Source organism: Giraffa tippelskirchi, chromosome 2, assembly GCF_054371585.1.
Source record: "Giraffa tippelskirchi isolate mGirTip1 chromosome 2, T2T-mGirTip1v1.2.pri, whole genome shotgun sequence".
NCBI classification, from domain to species: Eukaryota; Metazoa; Chordata; class Mammalia; order Artiodactyla; family Giraffidae; genus Giraffa; species Giraffa tippelskirchi.
The window spans coordinates 174,270,652-174,293,736 of NC_137276.1; the positions used below are offsets into that span (position 1 = coordinate 174,270,652).

General features: G+C 40.5%; 1 protein-coding gene across 5 annotated transcripts in view; it reads right to left on the minus strand.

The window, feature by feature from the left end:
• The window catches only part of GAP43 (growth associated protein 43), a 323,409-nt gene that overhangs the window by 93,223 nt on the left and 207,101 nt on the right, over positions 1-23,085 (minus strand). For all 5 annotated transcript variants that reach the window (XR_014077379.1, XM_081572064.1, XM_081572062.1 and 2 more), the window contains one exon: positions 18,977-19,195. Coding sequence is in view for 4 of the 5 variants with exons in the window: in XM_081572064.1 (XP_081428190.1) it covers positions 18,977-19,021 (45 nt within the window). In the remaining variant the exon portion in view is untranslated. The remainder of the gene's footprint in view (positions 1-18,976; positions 19,196-23,085) is intronic.

Genomic DNA, 23,085 nt, shown 5'->3' on the forward strand with positions numbered 1-23,085 from the left:
AAAACCTGAGCAGTGGGAGCAGTGGGGGAGAGAGGGAGGGGACTCTGCTTCTTGCTTATCTTCTGTGTGTCCCTTTTCCTGATGAAAATGAGTCACCATGCTTGTAATCCGGAATGTTAGTCGGTCTTTGGTCATTACAATTCCAGGAAAGATGCAAAGGAAGGGGAGAAGAGACCCGATTTCCAACAGGTAATTCTCCGCTCGTCTTTCCCATCCCGTCGGTGCTCAAAGCTCCTAGGGGCGTGGTCCACCCTCTCCTCGGACCAGCTTGGTGCACAATCGACTGAATTTTCCCCTTCTACATGGCCAATTTCTTTCCCAGCCCTGGTAGTCTCTGTATTCTCTTTTTAAAATCTCCCACATTACAGTTTCATTCATTCATTGAAAAATAATTAAATTAATTCAACCTTCACATGTTTTCCCATTAATACCTGCGCCTGTGTGAAGCTCAAGCATGTGGGAAATAGGGCTTCTTCCGCAGCACATGTGAGAAAATTGTACGACAGAACAAGCAATACTCATTACTGAATATGATCCTTTCAACCTCCCGTTTCTTCTGCGAATAATATAAAGGATTGCCTCCGCATCTTGTAGGTAGAGCCCACATTTTCTCCCCCACACCCCTCTTCATATCCACACCGGCAAAACCAGACATCTAAAACGCTGAACATTTACTAATAGCCAAAAAAAAAAACCCAAACCTTTTTTCTAGCCAAACAAGAGTATTTTTTTTTCTAACCTCCTCCTAATTAGTAGCAGCATTCCAAAACCAGACCATGAAAGAACAGAATAAAAGCTGGGATGCAAGCATCAGTTGCCATATGCTAAGGAAACGGGAGCACCATGGCCAGAGCAGAAGCGGTTAAAATATTTTTTCTACCTTCAGAGGGATATATTGCACACTGGTAATTTCACAACAAGAAGAAGTAAAAATCTTTAGGTCTACCTGTTTGGTTCTTCGCATACAGCACAGCATGGTTGTATCGTCCCTTGCCTTCTTCCTGCCTTCTCTCCTTTCCTCCTCTCTCTTTCTTATTCCCCCCCTCTCCACCTCTTTTCTGCTCGCTTGCTCACTCGCTCTCTCTCTCGCGCTAGCGCGCTCTCTCTGCCTCCCTCCCTCCCTCTCTCTCTCTCCCTCACACACACCAGGGCAGTTAGCAGCAACTGTAAGGTCCACAGCTATTGCTCACCGCACACGCTCGCTCTCCCTCTCTGGCTCTCACTCTCCCCTCTTACCTCTCTTCCTCTTTTCTCATCTCCCCACCCACTCTCTGCCTATCTCTTTTTCTTCCCTGTCTCTGGATCTCTTTCTCAGAATTGTTCACTAGCTTTCAATGACTAATCACTTCCCCCAGCCCCCACTCCCATTCTAGACAGTCACCCCCTCCCAGTCCCCTGCCAACCTCATGAATATTTAAACATCTCCAATCTGGACCCAATTACCCACCGACTTTCCCACTGCATTGCGAGGATGGTGGGGTGGGGGCAGAGATGGGTATTCCAGCCTATTCAAGAGATTTTATGGAATATGTTTTAGAGAAGAGGAGCTTGAGGAATGCTAATATTTCTTTACTAATTCTTTTCTCTTCCCAATACTGTAAAAGCAAAGAACAGCTATTCTGAAAGAGTAGTCAGACCTATACAATACGTTATATATGCTATTTAGATTTTATGCACAGTTGATCATTGTGAGGGTTAAGTTCTCCCCCCAAAATGAAACATGTGAATATCATACCCTGTAGACACTGTATTCAGTACTCATATAACTTAAAATAAACACATGTGTATAAATTTAGACATGCACAAACATATCTCATACATGCTCCAAAAGCCTTGAAAAACCCACATGAAGACTGCATTCTAAACATTCTAAGCACTCAAGTTTAGAAGTAATAACTAATGTTTAGGATTTAGCATTCATATATAAAAATCACATGGTAGTTTTTTTTCCTTAATGCATATACACCTGTTTGAAAATTGGAGTTTCTTCTAATTTTACTGAAAAAGCTGAGCACATTTGAACAGTATATCTGTGTAATATGAATAGTGTCTATCGACTGAAGTGAAAACACAATGTGAGAGCTCTGAGTTTCCATTTTACTTTTTCCATTTTACAAAACTGGGGATTTGTTAAGGACTATAGCCTGGGAGACAGGCTCTCAGAGAGTTCTGAGGAGCTCCTGAGGTAACTGGGAAGGTCGGCACACAGGTGATCTTGGTGACATATGCTTGGTTCATCTTGGTATAAGATTACTGCTAGACACAAGGAACAGATATCTTGATTAATGGTTTTAGTGCTTTTACCTTGGTTAATGGTTTTAGTGCGTTTCTAAGAATGGAAAGGTGCAACAATCCACATTCTTTAAAAATTTTTCCTACACATATCCACCGGAAGGCCAATTCTGCCAGTTTTCTCAGAGCACAGAGTGCTTCATTCCTGATCTCCACCCTGAACTTTCAGGGTGTATTAAAGGTCAGTGACAGCAGGGCTAATGATGTAACCCTTACAGAGCTAGATGGTTAGTGACATTCTTTGTTTGGCAAGCCCAGAATGATATTTTACAGTTTGGACAAGAAGAAGAAAAGTACATTCATCTGTCATGAGAAGAGAAAATATATCATGAAGGCTATTCCTTCAATTTCATCTATGGTTTTTCATAATTTGGGTGGAGGAAAATATGACTTTAAAGAAAGTATACATGACATAGATTTTAAATATATATATATATATATATATATATATATATATATATATATATATATATATATATTTGGCTGTGCCAGATCAGAGTTGCAGCTCGTGGGATCTTCAGTCTTCCTTGTGACATGTGGGATCTTTAGCTGCAGCTTGGGGGATTTAGTTCCCTGACCAGGGACTGAATCCTGGCCTCTTGCATTGGGACCTCAGAGTCTTGGCCACTGGGCCACTAGGGAAGTCCCCACACCTAGTTGTCTAATCGATAAAATGGAGATAATAATGTCAACCTTGTCAACATGTTGTGAGGACCAAATAATATAATTCATGTAAAGCCATTCTCAGTACATAGCTTTACCTCAAATATTGTACTTTTCTGAAATTTTGGTGATGTTTTCAAGTAAATATCTTGAAGAATTTTTCAAACTATTTCTTGTTGTTCACTAGCGATGATAAGCATTCCCAATTAAGGCAACTAAAGTGTTAGTCACTCAGTCATGTCCAACTCTGTGATCCCATTGACTGTAGCCTGCCAGGCTCCTCTGTCTGTGGAATTCTTGAGGCAAGAATATTGGATGGGTTGCCACTCCCTTCTCCAAGGGATCTTCCCAACCCAGGGATTCAACCCAGGTCTCCCACACTGCAGGCAAATTCTTTACCATCTGAGCTACCAGGGAAACCCAATTAAATAGCTCATTTTCTTTCTGGTCCATCCCAGACATGAGCCTGTTTAATACTTGTCAACCAGACAACTTATTATCATACTTGTTATCAAGATCACTAAGCTTAATAGGTGCTCAGTACATTTTGACAAAATTCAAGGTACACTCACCTTAGAATGGACTATCTCAGAGAGATTCCCAGTGGGGTAATGGTTACAACTTATTCCCAGTGGACTTCTTGAGTATGACCTACTTCAGATCCAGCCTTACTTGGTCTTTTACTCCTCTCAGTTTGCTTCTTAGTTTTCATACTTAATGATAAAAAAGAATCAGGTTCTGAGTTTAATATATTTTTTTAAATGTTGTAATGACACTAGTCAAAACCAAGTTTTCAAAAACAGCCATCTATATATTTAAGTGATAGAAGAGGTAAACAATGGGTAAGAAACAGCTTCATCAGAGTCATTCCTGCTGGGATTAGTGTCTGCCTACCTAGCCTGCTGAGGGCTGGAGGGTGATAAAAGGAGGAAGCAGAGGAATGAGAACTGAGAGCAAGAGAGAGAGAGAAAAGAAAGCTTAATTGGGTATTTAAACAGATTCATAGATAAGATCATTGCATCAAAACTGTGGCCTAACAAGGACCATAGTTGGCCATGGAAAGGGGCCAACTCCTTTCCCTTTCAATAGACTCCTCAGCTCTCCCATTTATATCTTCTTTACTCTTTTATTTGTGGGGAGGAAACTTGGAAACAACATGGCAAGATTAAATCAGAGTCTAGAGTTCAAAATCAGGCACAGGCCTGGATGAACTCTGTGACTTAGTACGTTAAACCACATTTGTTAACCCCAGTTTTCTCAGCAGTTTACATACATTATTTCACCTAATATTCAAAATGAAATAGATACAATCATTCATTTCATTTTGATGGGACTATTTAAACTAATAAATTAAGTACCTAGACTAGGACACACAGGTAACAAGAGGTAAAGCCACAACTCCAGACCCCGTTAACAACTAAAATACAGCAACACTCAATGGGCTTCTACACTTCATTACTTCTGATCCTTAGGAGTTTAGACCATGTAGTGGAAGCTTTTGTGTTGAAATGAAATCAGCATTCTGAAAGATCTACCTATTAGCCCAGCCCTCACTCTCAAGAGCCATGAGGAACATACTGATACCTGCATCCAATAGCAAGTCCTCAGTATATATCCAACCTCAGTATATATTCAACCAGTGTGTGTGTATATATATATATATATATATATATCCTCAGTATATATTCAACCATCCTCAGTTGCCTCAGCATTTAGAGTCCTCACAATTTTGGATGCCTCCCTTTGGACATACTACATTCTGTCAGTGAGCTTCTAAAAATTACATCCCAGAGAGGAGATCAAGATTCTAAATTTAATTTGAATAATATGGAATAAATTCTAATGCATTACTTTTCCTTTAAGCAAGGGAGGTTCAAATGTTAGTCACTCAGTCATGTCTGACTCTTTGCAACCCCATGGACTCTAGCCCACGAGGCTTCTCTGTCCATGGAATTCTCCAGGCAAGAATACTGGAGTGGGTTGCCACTCCCTTCTCCAAGGGATCTTCATGATCCAGGGATCAAACTTAGGTCTCCTGAATTGCAGGAGAACTCTTTACTACCCGAGCCACTAGGAAAGCTGAATGGAGGTTATAGGATGGCAAAAAGAATGAGGAAGGAAAAAAGCACACACTGATAGGATCTTGGCCAAAAAAAAAAATATATATATATATAAAAACAAGTTAAATAAATATTATTGTCCCGATCCCCACCAGCCAGCTCTTCAGTGGATCCACTAATCTGTATACACTTATAAATAATCCCAGAAAACCCTTAAATGTAAACTCTTAAAATAATTTTAGACTAGTGATTAATTCACAAGACTATCAGGTAACTTTCTGACTATAGGTTAGGCAATAACATCATTCTAGAAGAAGGTGAAGAGTGTGAAGGCCAGGTCCCAGTTACTTTCTCAGAGCTCTTTGACTTTCATACTAAAGTGATGTTGCTTTTCATAACAAACCCAGGAGTTGCTAGGCTTTACTAATGGCTCTGTCAGATAGTCTACCATTTTATGACTGCTACTTGAGAAAAAAACATTGTCCAACCAGGTAGAGAATATCTTCATCTTTTCTCTCCCCTTTGCAGGAATTCATTTTTTTTTTTCCTTAACTTTTAGTGAGCCTTTTACCTGTTGTAGTAGTGTGCTATGATTACTATAATAAAATACCACAAACTAGGTGGCTTAAACTACAGAAATTTATTTGCTCACATTTCTAGAGGCTAGAAGACCAAGGTGCTTACAGGGTTGGTTTCCCCTGAGGGCCATGAGAGAAGGGTCTCTTCCATGCCTCTCTCCCAGACTTGCAGATGGCTGCCCTCTCACTGCCTCTTCATGAGGAGGAGGTCCCTCTGTACACTTGCACCCCTGGTGTCGCCCTGTATCCAAATTTCCCCTTATTAAAGGACATCAGTCAATTGGATTAAACTCATATAAACTTGTTTAACATTACTTTCCTGTCCAAGGTCAGGAGTGGTGGCCATGAGGAGATACCCCACATCCAAGGTAAGGAGCAGCAGCTGCGCTTTGCTGGAGCAGCCATGAAGAGATACCCCACATAAAAGGTAAGAGAAACCCAAGTAAGATGGTAGGCGCTGAGAGAGAGCATCAGAGGGCAGACAGACTGAAACCACAATCACAGAAAACTAGCCAGTCTGATCACATGGACCACAGCCTTGTTTAACTCAATGAAACTAAGCCATGCCGTGTGGGGCCACCCAAGACCGACAGGTCATGGTGGAGAGGTCTGACAAAATGTGGTCCACTGGAGAAGGGAATGGCAAATCATTTCAGTATTCTTGCCTTGAGAAACCCATGAACAGTATGAAAAGGCAAAATGATAGGACACTGAAAGATGAACTCCCCAGGTCAGTAGATGCCCAATATGCTATGGGAGATCAGTGGAGAAATAACTCCAGAAAGAATTAAGGGGTGGAGCCAAAAACAACACACAGCTGTAGATGTGACTGGTGATAGAAGCAAGGTCCGATGCTGTAAAGAGCGATATTGCATAAGAACGTGGAATGTTAGGTCCACGAATCAAGGGAAATTGGCAGGGGTCAAACAGGAAAGGGCAAGAGTGAACATCAACATTCTAGGAATCAGCGGACTCAAATGGACTGAAATGGGTGAATTTAACTCAGATGACCATTATATCTACTACTGTGGGCAGGAATCCCTTATAAGAAATAGAGTAGCCATCATGGTCAACAAAAGAGTACAAAATGCAGTTCTTGGATGCAATCTCAAAAATGACAGAATGATCTCTGTTCGTTTCCAAGGCAAATCATCCAATATCACGGTAATCCAAGTCTATTCCCCGACCAGTAATGCTGAATAAGCTGAAGTTGAACGGCTCTATGAAGACCTACAAGACCTTCTAGAGCTAACACCCAAAAAAGATGTCCTTTTCCTTACAGGGGACTGGAATGCAAAAGTAGGAAGTCAAGGAACACCTGGAGTAACAGGAAAATTTGGTCTTGGAGTATAGAATGAAGCAGGGCAAAGGCTAATAGAGTTTTGCCAAGAGAACGCACTGGTCATGGCAAACACCCTCTTCCAACAACACAAGAGAAGACTCTACACATGGACATCACCAGATGGGGTCAATACCGAAATCAGATTGAGTATATTCTTTGCAGCCAAAGATGGAGAAGCTCTATATAGTCAGAAAACACAAGACCGGGAGCTGACTGTGGCTCAGATCATGAACACCTTATTGCCAAATTCAGGCTTAACTTGAAGGAAGTGGGGAAAATCACTTGACGATTCAGGTATGACCTAAATCAAATCCCTTATGATTATACAGTGGAAGTGAGAAATAGATTTAAGGGATTAGATCTGATAGACAGAATGCCTGATGAGCTATGGATAGAGGTTCGTGACATTGTACAGGAGACAGGGATCAAGACCATCCCCAAGAAAAAGAAATGCAAAAAAGCAAAATGGCTGTCTGAGGAGGCCTTACAAATAGCTGACAAAAGAAGAGAAGATTAAGGCCAAGGAGAAAAGGAAAGATATACCCATTTGAATACAGAGTTCCAAAGAATAGCAAGGAGAAATATGAAAGCCTTCCTCAGTGATCAGTGCATAGAAATAGAGGAAAACAATAGAATGGGAAAGACTAGAGATCTCTTCAAGAAAATTAGAGATACCAAGGGAACATTTCCTGCAAAGATGGGCTCAATAAAGGACAGAAATGGCATGGACCTAACAGAATCAGAAGATATTAAGAAGAGGTGGCAAGAATACACAGAAGAACTTCACAAAAAAGATCTTAATGACCCAGATAATCACGATGGTGTGATCACTCACCTAGAGCCAGACATCCTGGAATGTGAAGTCAAGTGGGCCTTAGGAAGCATCACTATGAACAAAGCTAGTGGAGGTGATGGAATTCCAGTTGACCTACTTCCAATCATAAAAGAGGATGCTGTGAAAGTGCTGCACTCAATATGTCAGCAAATTTGGAAAACTCAGCAGTGGCCACAGGACTGGAAAAGGTCAGTTTTCATTCCAATCCCAAAGAAAGGCAATGCCAAGAATGTTCAAACTACTGCACAATTGCACTAATCTCACACGCTAGTAAAGTAATGCTCAAAATTCTCCAAGCCAGGCTTCAACAGTACGTGAACCGTGAACTTCCAGGTGTTCAAGCTGGTTTTAGAAAAGGCAGAGGAACCAGAGATCAAATTGCCAACATCTGCTGGATCATCAAAAAAGCAAGAGAGTTCCAGAAAACATCTATTTCTGCTTGATTGATTATGCCAAATCCTTTGACTGTGTGGATCACAATAAACTGTGGAAAATTCTGAAAGAGATGAGAATACCACAGTATCTGACCTGCTTCTTGAGAAATCTGTATGCATCTCAGGAAGCAACAGGTAGAACTGGACATGGAACAACAGACTGGTTCCAAATAGGAAAAGGAGTACGTCAAGGCTGTATATTGTCACCTTGCTTATTTAACTTATATGAAGAATACATCATGAGAAATGCTGGGCTGGAATAAGCACAAGCTGGAATCAAGATTGCCAGGAGAATTGTCAATAACCTGAGATATGCAGATGACTCCACCCTTATGGCAGAAAGTGAAGAACTGAAGAGCCTCTTGATGAAAGTGAAAGAGGAGAGTGAAAAAGTTGGCTTAAAGCTCCACGTTCAGAAAACTAAGATCATGGCATCTGGTCCTACCACTTCATGGCAAATAGATGGGGAAACAGTGGAAACAGCGTCAGACTTTATTTTTTGGGCTCCAAAATCAATGAAGATGGTGATTGCAGCCATGAAATTAAAAGATGCTTACTCCTTGAAAGGCAAGTTATGACCAACCTAGACAGCATATTAAAAAGCAGGACATTACTTTGCCAACAAAGGTCCCTCTAGTCAAGGCTGTGGTTTTTCCAGTAGACATATATGGATGTGAATGTTGGACTATAAAGAAAGCTGAGTGCCGAAGAATTGATGCTTTTAAACTATGGTGTTGGAGAAGACTCTTGAGAGTCTGTTGGACTGCAGGGAGATCCAACCAGTCCATCCTAAAGGAGATCAGTCCTGGGTGTTCATTGGAAGGACTGATGCTGAAGCTGACACTCCACTTTGGCCACTTCATGCAAAGAGCTGACTCATTTGAAAAGACCTTGTTGCTGGGAAAGATTGAGGGCGGGAGGAGAAGGGGACGACAGAGCATGAGTTGGTTGGATGGTACCACTGATTAGATGGATATTGGTTTGGGTAAACTCCGGGAGCTGGTGATGGACAGGGAGGCCTGGTGTGTTGTGGTTCATGGGGTCGCAAAGAGTCGGAGACAACTGAGCGACTGAACTGAAATGAACTGAACCTTACTCTCCCCTTTAATGGCCCTGTTTCCAAACACAGTCACATTCTGAGGGACTGAGCATTAGGGCTTCAATGTGTGACTTTTGAGAAGACAATTAAGCAGGTAACAGCAGCATTCTCTACCATCACTTTCTGACTTCATCTCTTATCTAACATTTTCTGTGTTGCAAAAACATCCTGCCCTTAAGGGTATACACATGTGAAATGCAAAATAATGTACCATTTGAACCAAAGAGAATTCAATGTCAAATGTGTGCTTTAAGAATTTAGAATAGGACGGAAATCACTGTGGACTAGGGTACATCTTTTATTTCATGATTAGGAGTTAACAAGTAGAGAAGACATAAAGAGTTTCAGAAAAGGAAGAAGGACTATGTCAGAAAAGGCAAAATTCATAAATATCCACCACATGATCACAAGACTGTCAGGACTGTCAATATACAGAAGAGGGGGAGCTATAAAGAAGAGCAGTAGGAGAGAACCTTGGAAGAGGTGGCCACACTGAGACCAAGAAGGACCCAAGGGCCAGGCAAGAGGAGTGTATTGCTTTCCTAGGGCTCCCACAGCACATGTATTCTCTCACATTTTTTAACTCTGAATTTGAAGTATTGGTTCAATTAGTCCCTCCTGCAGGCTCTAAGGGAAAATCCATTTCATACCTTTATTCTAGTTTCTGGGGGCTGTGGGCAATCCTTGCTATTCCTCAGTTTGAAGGTGCATGAATCCAGTCTCTGCCTCCATCTTCACATGGTCTTCCCTTCTTCTTATAAGAACATCTGTCATTGACTCCAGGATCCACTCTAAATCCAGGAGGATTTCATCTTCCTTCACCTAATCACATCTGCACAGACCCTTTTTCCAGGAAAGGTCACTTTCACAGGTACTGCGGGTTGGGACTTGGATACAGCTTTCTGAGGATGTCAACCCACTGGAGGGGATTAGACATAATGCTTGTGAGAAGGAACACTGTAGCGAATTCCTGTAGTGACGTTGTCTAGTATGCATGAAGAGACAGATACAGTGGGGCTCAGTGAGGGGCATTCTAATGCCTAGACCAGGAAGGGGAGGTGGAAAAGAAAGCGAATGGTCACTTGTTGAACGCCTAGTATGTTTCAGGTATCACATGTTTTATGCTTTACATATTCTGTCTCATTTACTTCACAGAAGAATATCAAGAGGGAAGAGAAAAATAGAAGAATCACAAGTGGCTTGGAGATCGAACCCGGGCAGCCTGGAGAATGAGAATACAAATCTCAGATGTGTGGAGGTCCAGAATGGGATCTCGTATTGTAAGGGGAAGTGATGAGTAAGTTCTGAATTTTATGGAAGCATTGAAAAGTCCAAGTGCAAAAATAAATAAATAAAAAAGTTCAAGAGCAACACAGGACCAGATTGTAAGAGAAAGACTCAGAAGTTGTCTGAGCCTGCCAAAGTCTTCCAGGCAGACATGCTCCATCCGGTTCCAAGGAAAGGCAAGCAAGCCTCTGTGATGTAATGTCATCATATTAATTAAGCTGAGAGCATTTCCATATAGCCTCATCGCCAGAATTCATCCTACTTTCTGCCAGCAGACAAGAGTTTTAAGCCAAGACCTGGATCATTTTTAGGACCCTCTAAATCTTCGTCCATCTTTCCAGACTTGTCGCCAATCCTTTCACACTGTCTCCTTCCAGCATGCTCTGGAGGCCATCTGAATATATGAGTAGCCAATATCCCAGAACAAGGGTATCTCATGTGCTGGTAGCAGAGGAAGAGAAGATGAAAGGCATGTAGGCTGTGAGCTAGGACTCAGTAGCTACACAGTGACCAGGGAAGTTTGAGATTGTCTGCATGAGCAAATTGAACTCAGTGGCTTACTGAGGGTTTTAATCAGCTGATGTGAAAAATTCCATCAACTTACACAAACTTCTGCTACCAAAACACCACAAGAGACTGAAATTAGAACATTTTGTCTAACTGATGAAATTGATCATTGAAAGAATCACAGAACTTTACACACACCTCTCTTCAATCCCATTCAAGTATTGTAGCAGTTCACTTACCAGCTTACCTCCTCACTAGAATGTACATTTTTGCATTGAAAATGCCATTTATTTATTTATTTTTTTAAATACTTTCTGGTGTTTCCTGCAGGAGCATAGATGGATTTTATGAGACTTAAAGCTTATATGATTTGAGGAATCCTTATTGAAGAGGACAAATACAAGTTAAACATGAAACTGAATATTTATTTGGAATAAGAAATCATAAGTTACATATTTCAAAAACTGGATGTACCATCAGTTAAGCTCAGTTCAGTCGCTCAGTCATGTCCAACTCTTTGCGACCCCATGAACCGCAGCATGCCAGGCCTCCCTATCCATCACCAACTCCTGGAGCTTACTCAAACTCATGTCCATCGAGTCGGTGATGCCATCCAACTATCTCATCCTCTGTCGTCCTCTTCTCCTCCTGCCTTCGATCTTTCCCACCAACAGGGTCTTTTCAAATGAGTCAGTTCTTCCCATCAGATGGCCAAAGTATTGGAGTTTCAGCTTCAACATCAGTCCTTCCAATGAATATTCAGGACTGACTGCCAATTTCCCTTGATTCATGGACCTAACATTCCAGGTTCTTATGCAATATCGCTCTTTACAGCATCGGACCTTGCTTCTATCACCAGTCACCTGCACAACTGTGTGTTGTTTTTGCTTTGGCTCCACCCCTTAATTCTTTCTGGAGTTATTTCTCCACTGATCTCCAGTAGCATATTGGGTACCTACTGACCTGGGGAGTTCATCTTTCAGTGTCCTATCATTTTGTCTTTTCATACTGTTCATGGGGTTCTCAAGGCAAGAATACTGAAATGGTTTGCCATTCCCTTCTCCAGTGGACCACATTTTGTCAGAACTCTCCACCATGACCCATCTGTCTTGGGTGGCCCTACATGCCATGGCTCATAGTTTCACTGAGTTAGACAAGGCTGTGGTCCTTGTGATCAGATTGGTTAGGCTTCTGTGATAGTGGTTTTCAGTCTCTCTGCCCTCTGATGGAGAAGAGTCAGAGGCTTACGGAAGCTTCCTGATGGGAGAGACTGACTGAGGGGGAAATTGGGTCTTCTGATAGGCGGGGCCATGCTCAGCAAATCTTTAATCCAATTTTCTGTTGAGGGTGAAGCTGTGTTCCCTCCTTGCTATTTACCTGGGGACAAACTATGGTTTAGGTAATGGAGATAATGGCGATCTCCTTCAAAAGATCCCATGCAGTACTGCTACACTCACTGTCCCCAACCTTGCAGCAGGCCACCACTGATCCATGCCTCTGCTGGACACTACTTGGCAAATCTGGGTCAATTTCTTGTGGGGTCACTGCTCCTTTCTCCAGGGTCCTGGTGCACACAAGGTTCTGTTTGTGCCCCCCAAGAGTCTATCTCCCAGTCCTGTGTAAGTTCTGGCAGCTCTATGGTGGGGTTAATGGCAACCTCTTCCAAGAGGGCTTATGTCTTACCCAAGTCTGCTGCACCCGGAGCCTCTGTCCCTGTGGCAGTCCACTGCTGACCCTTACCTCCACAGGAGACGCTCAAACACAGTTCTGTCTCAGTCTCTGTGGGGTCCCTGGGTCCTGGTGCACACAAGGTTTGTTTGAGCCCTCTGAGTGTCTATATAGTTCTTAGTTGGATAGTAAAAGAAATTTTGGATATATAGCTTCATATTACTTAATGTACTCACCTTGGCTTGAAAGCTTAATGGGTTTTGCTTAAACATTATTGATTTCAACTCTCATGCAAAGAGGGTAGCCCATCCTATAATCCAACACTGTGGGTCCCCCCTCTTTCCTTTTCTTTACTTCACCATGATTCTATCAAAACTAGAACTGAGTTTCTTTGCTTCACCCACTTGATCCTTTCTTGTCTGAAATCCAAGTCTACTCTTGCTTACACTGAACTTATTCACAGTGAAGCCATCAAAACACACCTGTGAGTCTAATGTATTCTGTCCACGGAATTTTCTTGAACATTCTCTGTCCTTAAGGTTCTGGAATGTATATATTCCCAATAATCCTCATCTGATCTTCTTTTAAATCCATCCTAGTACCTGTAAGAGTCTCCCTAATTCCTCTACTGATTATTTAATTTTCTACTTCCAGGTTCTTTATTTCTTCCTTCATTTCAAAATCCCAAATGTCTCTAAAACTCAACAAAAAATTCCATCATTTAGGCTTCTCAAGATTCTTTGTTGATTAAAATACCCCTCTCTGAATTTCCCAGACAAAATTAGTATCTAATAATTCTCCCAGGTTATCTATAAGTGCACTATACTATAGACCACACCATGGCCTCTCTAATCCACATATAAATGTTGAATACTAGAAGGTGATACTATATTTATGTTTTTTTTTAACCCAGTCTTTAGATTATACAGCATTGGAAGATTAGAATTATAGAAAATGGAGCTCAAAAATGTTATCTTGTCTGTCTTTCTGACACTAACAAATGACTCCAAAGTTTAGTTTCCTTTTTTCAAATTGAGGAAATCTCTCATTAAGGTTTTGTCATCCTCATTCCTAATATCTGATGTATTAGGAGTCTATTTCCTTCACATTAGCAGATTGCCATCTTCTGGGCCTCCATCAGAGTAGACATGTTTAATAGTCTGATGGACAAGGAGGATATGTGCTCCTTCTTAATAAGTCTTCAAATAATCAGCTTCATAGAAGTCGAGCCCTGCATGTCTTCAGTCATTTGTATTGCCTGTCCCTGAGCTTCAAAGATCCCATGAGGTTGGATGACACCTATAATGTCATCTGGCCCAAACTCTCCATTTGACCTGTGCTTGAAGGAAACCATGTTACTTCCAAAGCTTTTCATTTTTAACTTTTGACAAGTGTTGGGATGGTCTTTCCTGTAGAAACTGATATTTGTCTTCCTCTAAGCATCCCCTGGTAATCCTGTTTGCATTCCCTGGGGCCACCAAAAATAATATCTCTTTCACATATTATTCCAGCAAGTGTTTAAATACAATTCATCCATCCTCCCTGAGTCTTGTACACACTAAACACCTCTAGAGCTCTTCTTAATAAGATTTTGAGGCCTTTCATTCTGATCACATTCCTACCTTGACACACTACAAATGATTTTTATCCCTTAAAATGTAGCATCCTAGCTAATAAATACGCTTGCATGAGAAAAGAATAAATCACTTCCGTAATTTTAGATGTTAAGTATCAATTAATATATCACGGAACTGTAAGAGCTCTATGTGTGTGTGCATGTGTGTGTGCATATATGTGTGCCCCACTACAATATTAATGAATTGTGACCCTAGTCAGTGGTGTGCTGGTATATGTTCAACGACTGGCTCTCCAGAGGCTGGGGTGGGAGAGACATGATTTGTACTATTTGCCAATTTCCTTGGTGTAAATATTCTTACCATGGCCTTTTTCGCACTGCAAATGTGACATCACTGAATGTAGAGCTGGGGCGAGATGCACAGCAAAACAACATGGTATAGAATTTTCACCAAATAGATATAATAGATGTAAATAATCTCAAGAGCATAGATAACAGTTAAAAAAAATTTAAATTAGGAAGTGATATGCTTTGAACCTTTATTATTTGCTTTTAATATAAGTTATTTAATCTTTTAGCTTATAAATAGTTGACTTTTTAATAATGCTGTGTTTAACTACTGGCTTGCAAAATTCCTGAAAATATAACCATTTGCAAAAGCTTATCCAGCCACCTCTAGCACACTACTTATTACTCCAGTTAAAATCTTGAAATCTTTGTCTATGTGTGACCCTGCAAAACCGAATACCCTTCACACCTTCCTGAAGTTGTCTAGTTCTGTTGTTACCTCACTTTTTTCTCTGGGTAAAATATTGTATATATTCTTGTTTACTTTTTCTTGTTAGAGTTGGCAATCATCTCACCCTGTCAATAATTCTTTAGATCCTAATTCTGTCATCCCACATTTCTGTCATCTTTATCCCTTCTGGCTTTGTGTCATCTACACATTTGATGAGCAAGGCTTATATATCTCTAGCTGGGGCATTGAATTAAAAAAAAAATGCCTGACAGGACAGGGCCAAGGACAAAATCCTTGGGCACACAAATACAAATCTCTCTCCACACAAGCACTAGACCATTCATCAGCATTGATTCAACAAGGTATTTGTTTACTGAATTGCCTTTGTATCCAGTCCAAATTTCTCCACCACGTCTATAAGACTCTCAAGAGACTATTTCTGAGGCACAAGACTGAAGTCCAGAAATCCTTATCTTCCTTCTTCTTATGTCAGAGAAAAAGATTACAATTCCCCTATGCAAAACTGATCACTTTCTCCAGGATTCATCAATTCTGCTTCCTCTCTTTTGTCTTTTCAATATCCCTCTTCTTCCTCCACCCCACTAGCATATCAACATAGCACATAAGCAGTGCTGGAGACTCTTTCTTTATTCACGCTGTCTTTTCCCATTTGGAAAATTGCATATTTCATATTTTTCCATTTTTATTATTCCATTTCTCTTCTTTATTTTCAGCATGACCAATACCACACCTTTGTTTTCACTTAGAAAGTAGATGCATTCAGGCAGGGATTCCACCCATCTGTTGTTTTGCCACCCTCAGACTTATGTGCACCAAAGTGGAGATGAAGGTTTCCCCTGCATATTTGAAAGATCTTCTCATAATTCCCCAGAGAAGTTAGTCCTCCTGTTCCTTCAACTGAATCTTCAGCTTTATCTTTTAAAATACTCTAGCTTCTTCCACCTCTTCATAAATAAAACACTCTCCTTTACCCCAGCTCTGCATCTCATTGTGTATCTGCCTACCATCTTCACTTCTTCCCCTCCTATTTAATTCTCACTTCTTGGCAATTTGCCTTTTGTGTTCACCAAGCCATTGCCTTTAATTAGGTCACCAGGAATCTCATAGTAGTTCTCTCTCTCTTTCTCCTACACACACACACACACACACACATACACCATTTTATTTCTTACCTTATAAGGCTTCTCTTCAGCTTCAAGACTAACCACTCTGTTTTGTTTTTTCTTTAATTTCTTTGTATCTTTGTTTCAGTGACATTTCACTTGCCTAGTTCCCCTTCTCCGTCTCTCTAATGCCATCTTTCTTCCTGTCAGATTTCTCTTCCTCAGTCACCACTTGCCTGGGAATCCTCAGCATGGCCCACAGCTCCCACCACCACCACGTCTTTCCGTACGACTCCCAGTTCTGTATTTTCAGCTGATAACTTGTTGCAATTGTGCTTTGGATGCAGATCTCCACACTCATGATTCACTCTCCCAAAATGAACATCTTATCATCCCCCCCCGCATCTTGTCACCAAAATATGCACCTCCTCCTGTAATCCCTATTCTAATTTATAGGACTGGCCACTCACCCACTTGCTTGGGCCAAAAATGTGCTGGAAACCTCTCTCTTCCTCTTCACCCACATTCAGTATGTCATGAAATCTTCTAGACACCAATACTTTAGGTTTGCATTTCTTGTCTGATTTTTGCACGTGTGACAGATTTCTAACTTTTATTTCCCCTGTCTGCAGTGTCAATTATTTAATTGATCCTCTGTGCGTGCACGCATGCTAAGTTGCTTCAGTGGTATCCAACTCTTTTTGACCCTATGGACTGTGGCCCACCACGCTCCTCTTCCCATGAGATTCTCCAGGCAAGAATACAGGAGTGGGTTGCCATGTCCTCATCCAGGAGATCTTCCTGAGGCAGGGATTGAACCTGCATCTCTCATGTCTCCTGCATTGGAAGGTGGGTTCTTTTCCCACTGCCAGGGTCATCTTTCTAAAACAACCTTTGCAGATCATGAAACTCCTCTGCTTACTCTCCCACAGTAATGCCCAGTTAACTGCAAAAAACCCCAAAATAAACAAATAAACAAACAACAACAACAAAAAACAGTCCAAATGCCTCAGCATCCCACAGCCTACCAATCTACCTCTCCAGTGATATCCCTAAACACTTAATTCACTGCATTTTCCAAAGACATCTATGCCTTAATTATCTCCTTGCTGTCACATATGTAGACTACAATTCACAGAATACTTTTTCCAGTGGTTTACTAAAGTAATTCCCAGTCTTCCAAGTAGCAGCTAAAGTAAATTCTCCTTTGTGAAACATGACAACTTTTCTCCCATTGCCATTTCTTATATGTTACTACTCTTCTATTTCATTCAGGCCCTTGTCAAGCACATCACACATTATTGACCATATTTACTTACCTCCCTATTTCCATCACTATACAGAAATTTAAAAAAAAATTTGTTAAAGAAAGGAACTGAATTTTATTTATCTTTGTATCTCCATTTCTTGGCACATGTCCAAGTACATCCTAGGTAACTCAGTAAATTTTCACAAATGAGTAATTTCTTTCTTTAATATTTTATACCTCAGCCAAAAGAAGTAATGTGGAGACTAGTATGAACTTTCTTTCTTGGGGAATCAATGCTGGCTTTTGGAGATTAGTACTTCCACATCTATATTCCCAACCCAGACTTTCAATATTCAACTCTAGATAAATACACCAATATTAAACTTATTACTTCATGGGATAAACTTTTTTCTCACTTTGAGTTTTGAAAACAGAAATAGAATTTTTCCAAATCCAAGTCTCCTGTTCCAGAAATGATTCTGTAGACACATTTTGTTACTTTCATAAAAGTCATCATTGTTGGGTAAAATTTTTTGGAGTGGATGTGTGTGTGCTAATACAAAACCAGGAACAAAACAGCTGTATTAAGAAGATTTTAGAGCCATAAATAACTAACCATAAATAACTAAATTTAATTATGACCTAAAAATAAGAGTTGAGCTGTAATCTGTAACAGGAAATGTGCTCATAGGCGATTGTTTGAGTTCACTCATCGAATGGCTGGAATCACTAGGGATCCTAGAAGAAAGTGAGGTCTTTCTTCTTCTCTACCATTTTTAGCTGCATCTCCCCACTCCACCCCACCCCCTGGCCACAACTCTGTGTGTGGCCTCTGGTGGTAAAATGGTTGCTGCAGCTCCAGATATTATAGATACTTTCCAGGCAGGTATGGGAAGGGGGAGAAAGGGGCAACACTGATATCTGTCCCTTTTATAAGAAAGTAATATGCCGCTTGCAGATGCGAGCATTTGAATCAGTTCTATTGAGATGGATGAAACTGGAGCCCATTATACAGAGTGAAGTAAGCCAGAAAGAAAAACACCAATACAGTATACTGATGCATATATATGGAATTTGAAAGATGGTAATGATAACCCTATATGTGAGACAGAATAAGAGACACAGATGCATAGAACAGTCTTATGGACTCTGAGGGAGAAGGTGAGGGTGGGACGTTCTGAGAGAATAGCATTGGAATATGTATATTATCATATGTGAAACAGAACACCATTCCAGGTTCAATGCATGAGACAAATGCTCAGGGCTGGGGCAATGGGATGACCCAGAGGGATGGGATGGGGAGGGAGGTGGGAGGGGGGTTCAGGATGGGGAACACATGTAAACCCATGGCTGATTCATGTCAATGTATGGCAAAACCCACTACAATATTGTAAAGTAATTAGCCCCCAACTAAAATAAATAAATTTATTAAAAAAAAAAAAAAAAGTAATAGCTTTCCCAGAATCTTCCCTGTGAATTTTACTCTATGACTCATTGGTCAGAACTATGTTGAGTGATCATACCTGAAAAAATGGGCTTCCCAGGTGGCTCAGTGATAAAGAATCCATCTGCCAAGTAGGAAACTAGAGTCTGATCCCTGGGTCGGGGAGATCCTCTGTAGAAGGAAATGGCAACCCACTCCAATATTCTGGCCTGGGAAATCCCATGGACAGAGGAGCCTGGCAGGCTGCAGTCTATGGGGCTGCAGAGAGTCGGACGTGACTTAGCAATTAAGCAACAATCTGAAAAATCAAGGAGATTAGAAAAATAAGTACCTTGTTTTTCTTCTAAGCTTTTACAGTGGAAGAAAAGTAATAAAAAATGGGTTGGAAATTAAGTCCTGTCTGCGTTAGTGGGTGAAATTATATGGAACTATCTGATCACTACCCTATGTTTCCCAATCTGTATTGGTTCTTATCTTACATTACTCCACTGCTTTCTTAATTCAAAAAATGTATAAAATTTATCTCTGGATAGTTTAAACAATGTTTACATTGCCTTTCCCACATGCACAACATCTGTTTTGAATAATTTTTCCCTCTTGATATATTTGATAGCACTTTTTAAAGCAAAAATCTAATCTTTTTTTACTTATGTTTTTAACCCTTTTAAGCTCATGTATATTATTTTCTCTTTACCAGTGCTAATAAACAACTAAATTTTAATATAACTCACAATTTTCACTAGTGTTCTGCTTATTCCCTTTTCTAGATCATGAGTATAATACTAAATAGAATCAAATCAAAATGTATAACATTGACCTTTGAGTCATCCTAATAGAAACATTTCTCACCAACTGTATACATTCTCAGCTTATATTTTCTTCATATCTCTAAACCAAATCTTAAGCCTATTCAGAGAGTGAAAGAAGATCAGATTTAAAAGGAGCTTCTAGCATCATGTGCTCTAACCCCCTTCATTATAGAGGTCAGGTAACCAAGAACCAAAAGGTCAAAATGACAATGCTAGAAACACTGGTTTCCTGGCCCTCAATTGCATGTTTCCTCTGCTAGGGCACTAGGGTGCTAGGGTGACACATAAGTGAGTGGGTTTTGCAGGAGAAATGTGTTCAATATTAGAAGCATTGGGCCAGTGGAAGAGGAGCCAAGAAGATGGACTGTTGAGGTGGTCTCCCAAAGTATAAGGACAAAACCCAGGTGGAAATTGTAGAGCAAGCTCAGGCATGATTCAAGCAATCTTGGGCATCAATTCCAATCTGGTAGGACAGGGCACAGCAGTGGGGGAGCCCTTGGGAGCCAGGCAGGTGGCAGTCATGATACTGGGAGGTGTGCCCATATGTTGTAGAATCCCCACCAGAAGGCTATTGTTTGGGCAAGGCTCCAGTTCCTGGAGTGGAGAGCTGACAGTTGCCATCTAGGGGTCCAGGCCCTAGATGGATGAACAGCTGTTGAGAGTGGGGCTCTGGTCATAGGAAGTAGATAACTGGTTGCAAACCAAAGAGGAAGAAGTTGAAAGAAAAAAGATACAGTGGTCAGCGCCAACATCAGGGGTAGTACTATAACACAGATTACACAGACATTCAGGGCTTACCCTGGAATTCCGGCACTTGGAGCTGAGGGACTGCAAAGAATAACTGAAAAGCATAAAGAAAACCCAAGAGCCACAGTTGAATGTTTAGGCCTCAAAGGTCTAGAGGTGAGGAATTTATTTCAACGCCTCAGCAGGCTCAGTCAGCAGTGGCTCAAGCTGGGAGACAGAACCAAGCCCGTAGGTTTGCAGCACTAGTGAATGCAGTCAGGAGATCCAGGCACACCTGGCAGTTGCTAGAATCTAATTTACACTTAATGTTTGACCTAAAATTATAAACCCACCTGCCAATGCAGGAGACGTAAGATTCACGGGTTTGATCCCTATGTTGGGAAGATCCCCTGGAGAAGGGCATGGCAACTCACTCCAGTATTCTTGCCTGGAGAATCCCATGGACAGAGGAAGCCTGGCAAGCTACAGTCCATGGGCTTGCACAGAGTCAGACATGACTGAAGCGACTTAGCCTGCCTAGGGGATGGAAGAAGGCATGTAAGGATCTACAAACCTTAATTTAATAAATTTCATAGGAAAAATTTATCTTGAAGCTTTTTAAAAAACATCTCAGTAGTAGGTGGTGTTCATGAATTCATTATCTACAATATGTTTACAGATTTGTATGTCTTAATATAGTTACATTGTTGGTTGTGTTAATTTTAGGTCTCCTTTAGCAGCTTCTTAGTTCTCTGAGACTTAAAAAAAAATACAGACAGCTGGAAACAGCTCTAAGGACAGCATATGGATTATGTCAATTGGAGATGGAGGGAATGCATGGTGGTCAGGTTTCTGCACAGTCAATACAACTGGGTCGTTAAGGTGACCAAGACCACCAGACCATGAAACACTTGGTGCAATCATTTCATCTATCTTAATGACCAACTCCAACCAACTGCGCAAAGATACAATCAATTGCTCAGCAACTATCCATTATTATGGCAGAAAACAAAACAAAACAAATTGGCAGTGTTTTGGTCAATTCAGTAAAGCTACACAGACAAGATTGCCAACATACGCTGGCTCCTAGTGTTCATGGCTTTTGTGGTTCAGATGCAGTTCTTTCATTCTGATTACTTAGGAATACTCAGCTCACCAAGTGTTTATCTCCAGCTTGCTTTTTGCCATTAGTTTCTGTCACTTTATTTGTCTTCAATTTATCTTGTTAGTAACAGATTTTTAAATCAATTGGTTCTTTCCTTTCTTAGGCATCATTCTTTTTATATCCCTAATAATTATATCTTATTAGAAAACCTATTTTGTTCTGTGTTTCAGTTTTTTCTGCTGCATTTATATGAGCCTTCCAATTGGCCTTACTTCTCTTTAAAAGCATTAAACAAAACACTGATATAAATTATATTTTACATACAAGCAAAAATAAAATAGTCGCATATATATTTTTCAATATTTATGTATATAGATATTTAGCTTATATTTATCTCTACCCATGCCTATATAGATTGGCTATAGTGTTAGTTGCTCAGTCGTGTCAGACTCCATGTGAAACTGTAGCCTGCCAGGCTCCTCTGTCTATGGGATTCTCCAGGCAAGAATACTGGAGTGGACTGCCATGCCCTTCTCCAGGAGATCTTTCCAACCCAGGGACTGAACCTGGGTTTCCTGCATTGTAGGCAGATCCTTTACCATCTGAGCCACCTCCACATTCAAATATTTAGACCATCTATCTCAATATCTAGTATCTATAAATATGATGCTCATATCTTGAAAATGGATTGACTTATTTTTTCCTCACTGGAATTCTACTTTAGTGTTGTTATTGTTGTTCAGTCATCCAGTTGTGATGACTCTTTGCAACCCCATGGACTGCAGCATGCCAGGGTGCTCCGTCCCTCACCATCTCCCGAAGTTTTCCCGAGTTAATGTCCATTGTATTGGTGATCCCATTCAACTATCTCACCCCTTGATGCCCTCTTCTTCTGCCTTCAATCTTTCCCAACATCAGGGACTTTTCCGATGAGTTGGGTATTTGAATTAGATGACCAAAATACTGGAGTTTCAGCTTCAGTATCAGTCCTTCCAATGAGTATTCAGGGTTGATTTCCCTTAAGATTGACTGGTTTGATCTCCTTTACTGTATCAGTTCAGTTTATCCAGCTTTAATTTTCTTTTCTTTCTATAGTGGTCAGGTTCTACTAAGTTTTATCATTGCATTGTACTCCCTTGGCTTTTCTAGGCTGGGTCCACATAGTGCTTTATTAAACAGAATTTATTTGATATTATTATTATTTGGTAATAATCTACTAATTGTTTGTATTTCTTTGCTTTAATGAAATTATCAGAATTGATTAACTGCTTTAATACATGTAGGCACAGAAAATAATTTTATAAAACTTCATTTCCTGGAAAAACTTTTGATTAAAGAGAAAAGCTTATATTAAAGCTTTAGAGAAAAGAGGGAAAATGTCAGAATCACTTATTTTCCAGGAATTAGCTTTACAACAATCTGATCTTTTGCTTTGTGTGTTGAGCTGTTTGTGTGTATACATGTGTATCTTGTATGTATGCCTGCATGTGGGTGCATGTTATTGTTTTTTCTTGGTCATCATCGTTGTTAAACTGTATTAGTGGGAGA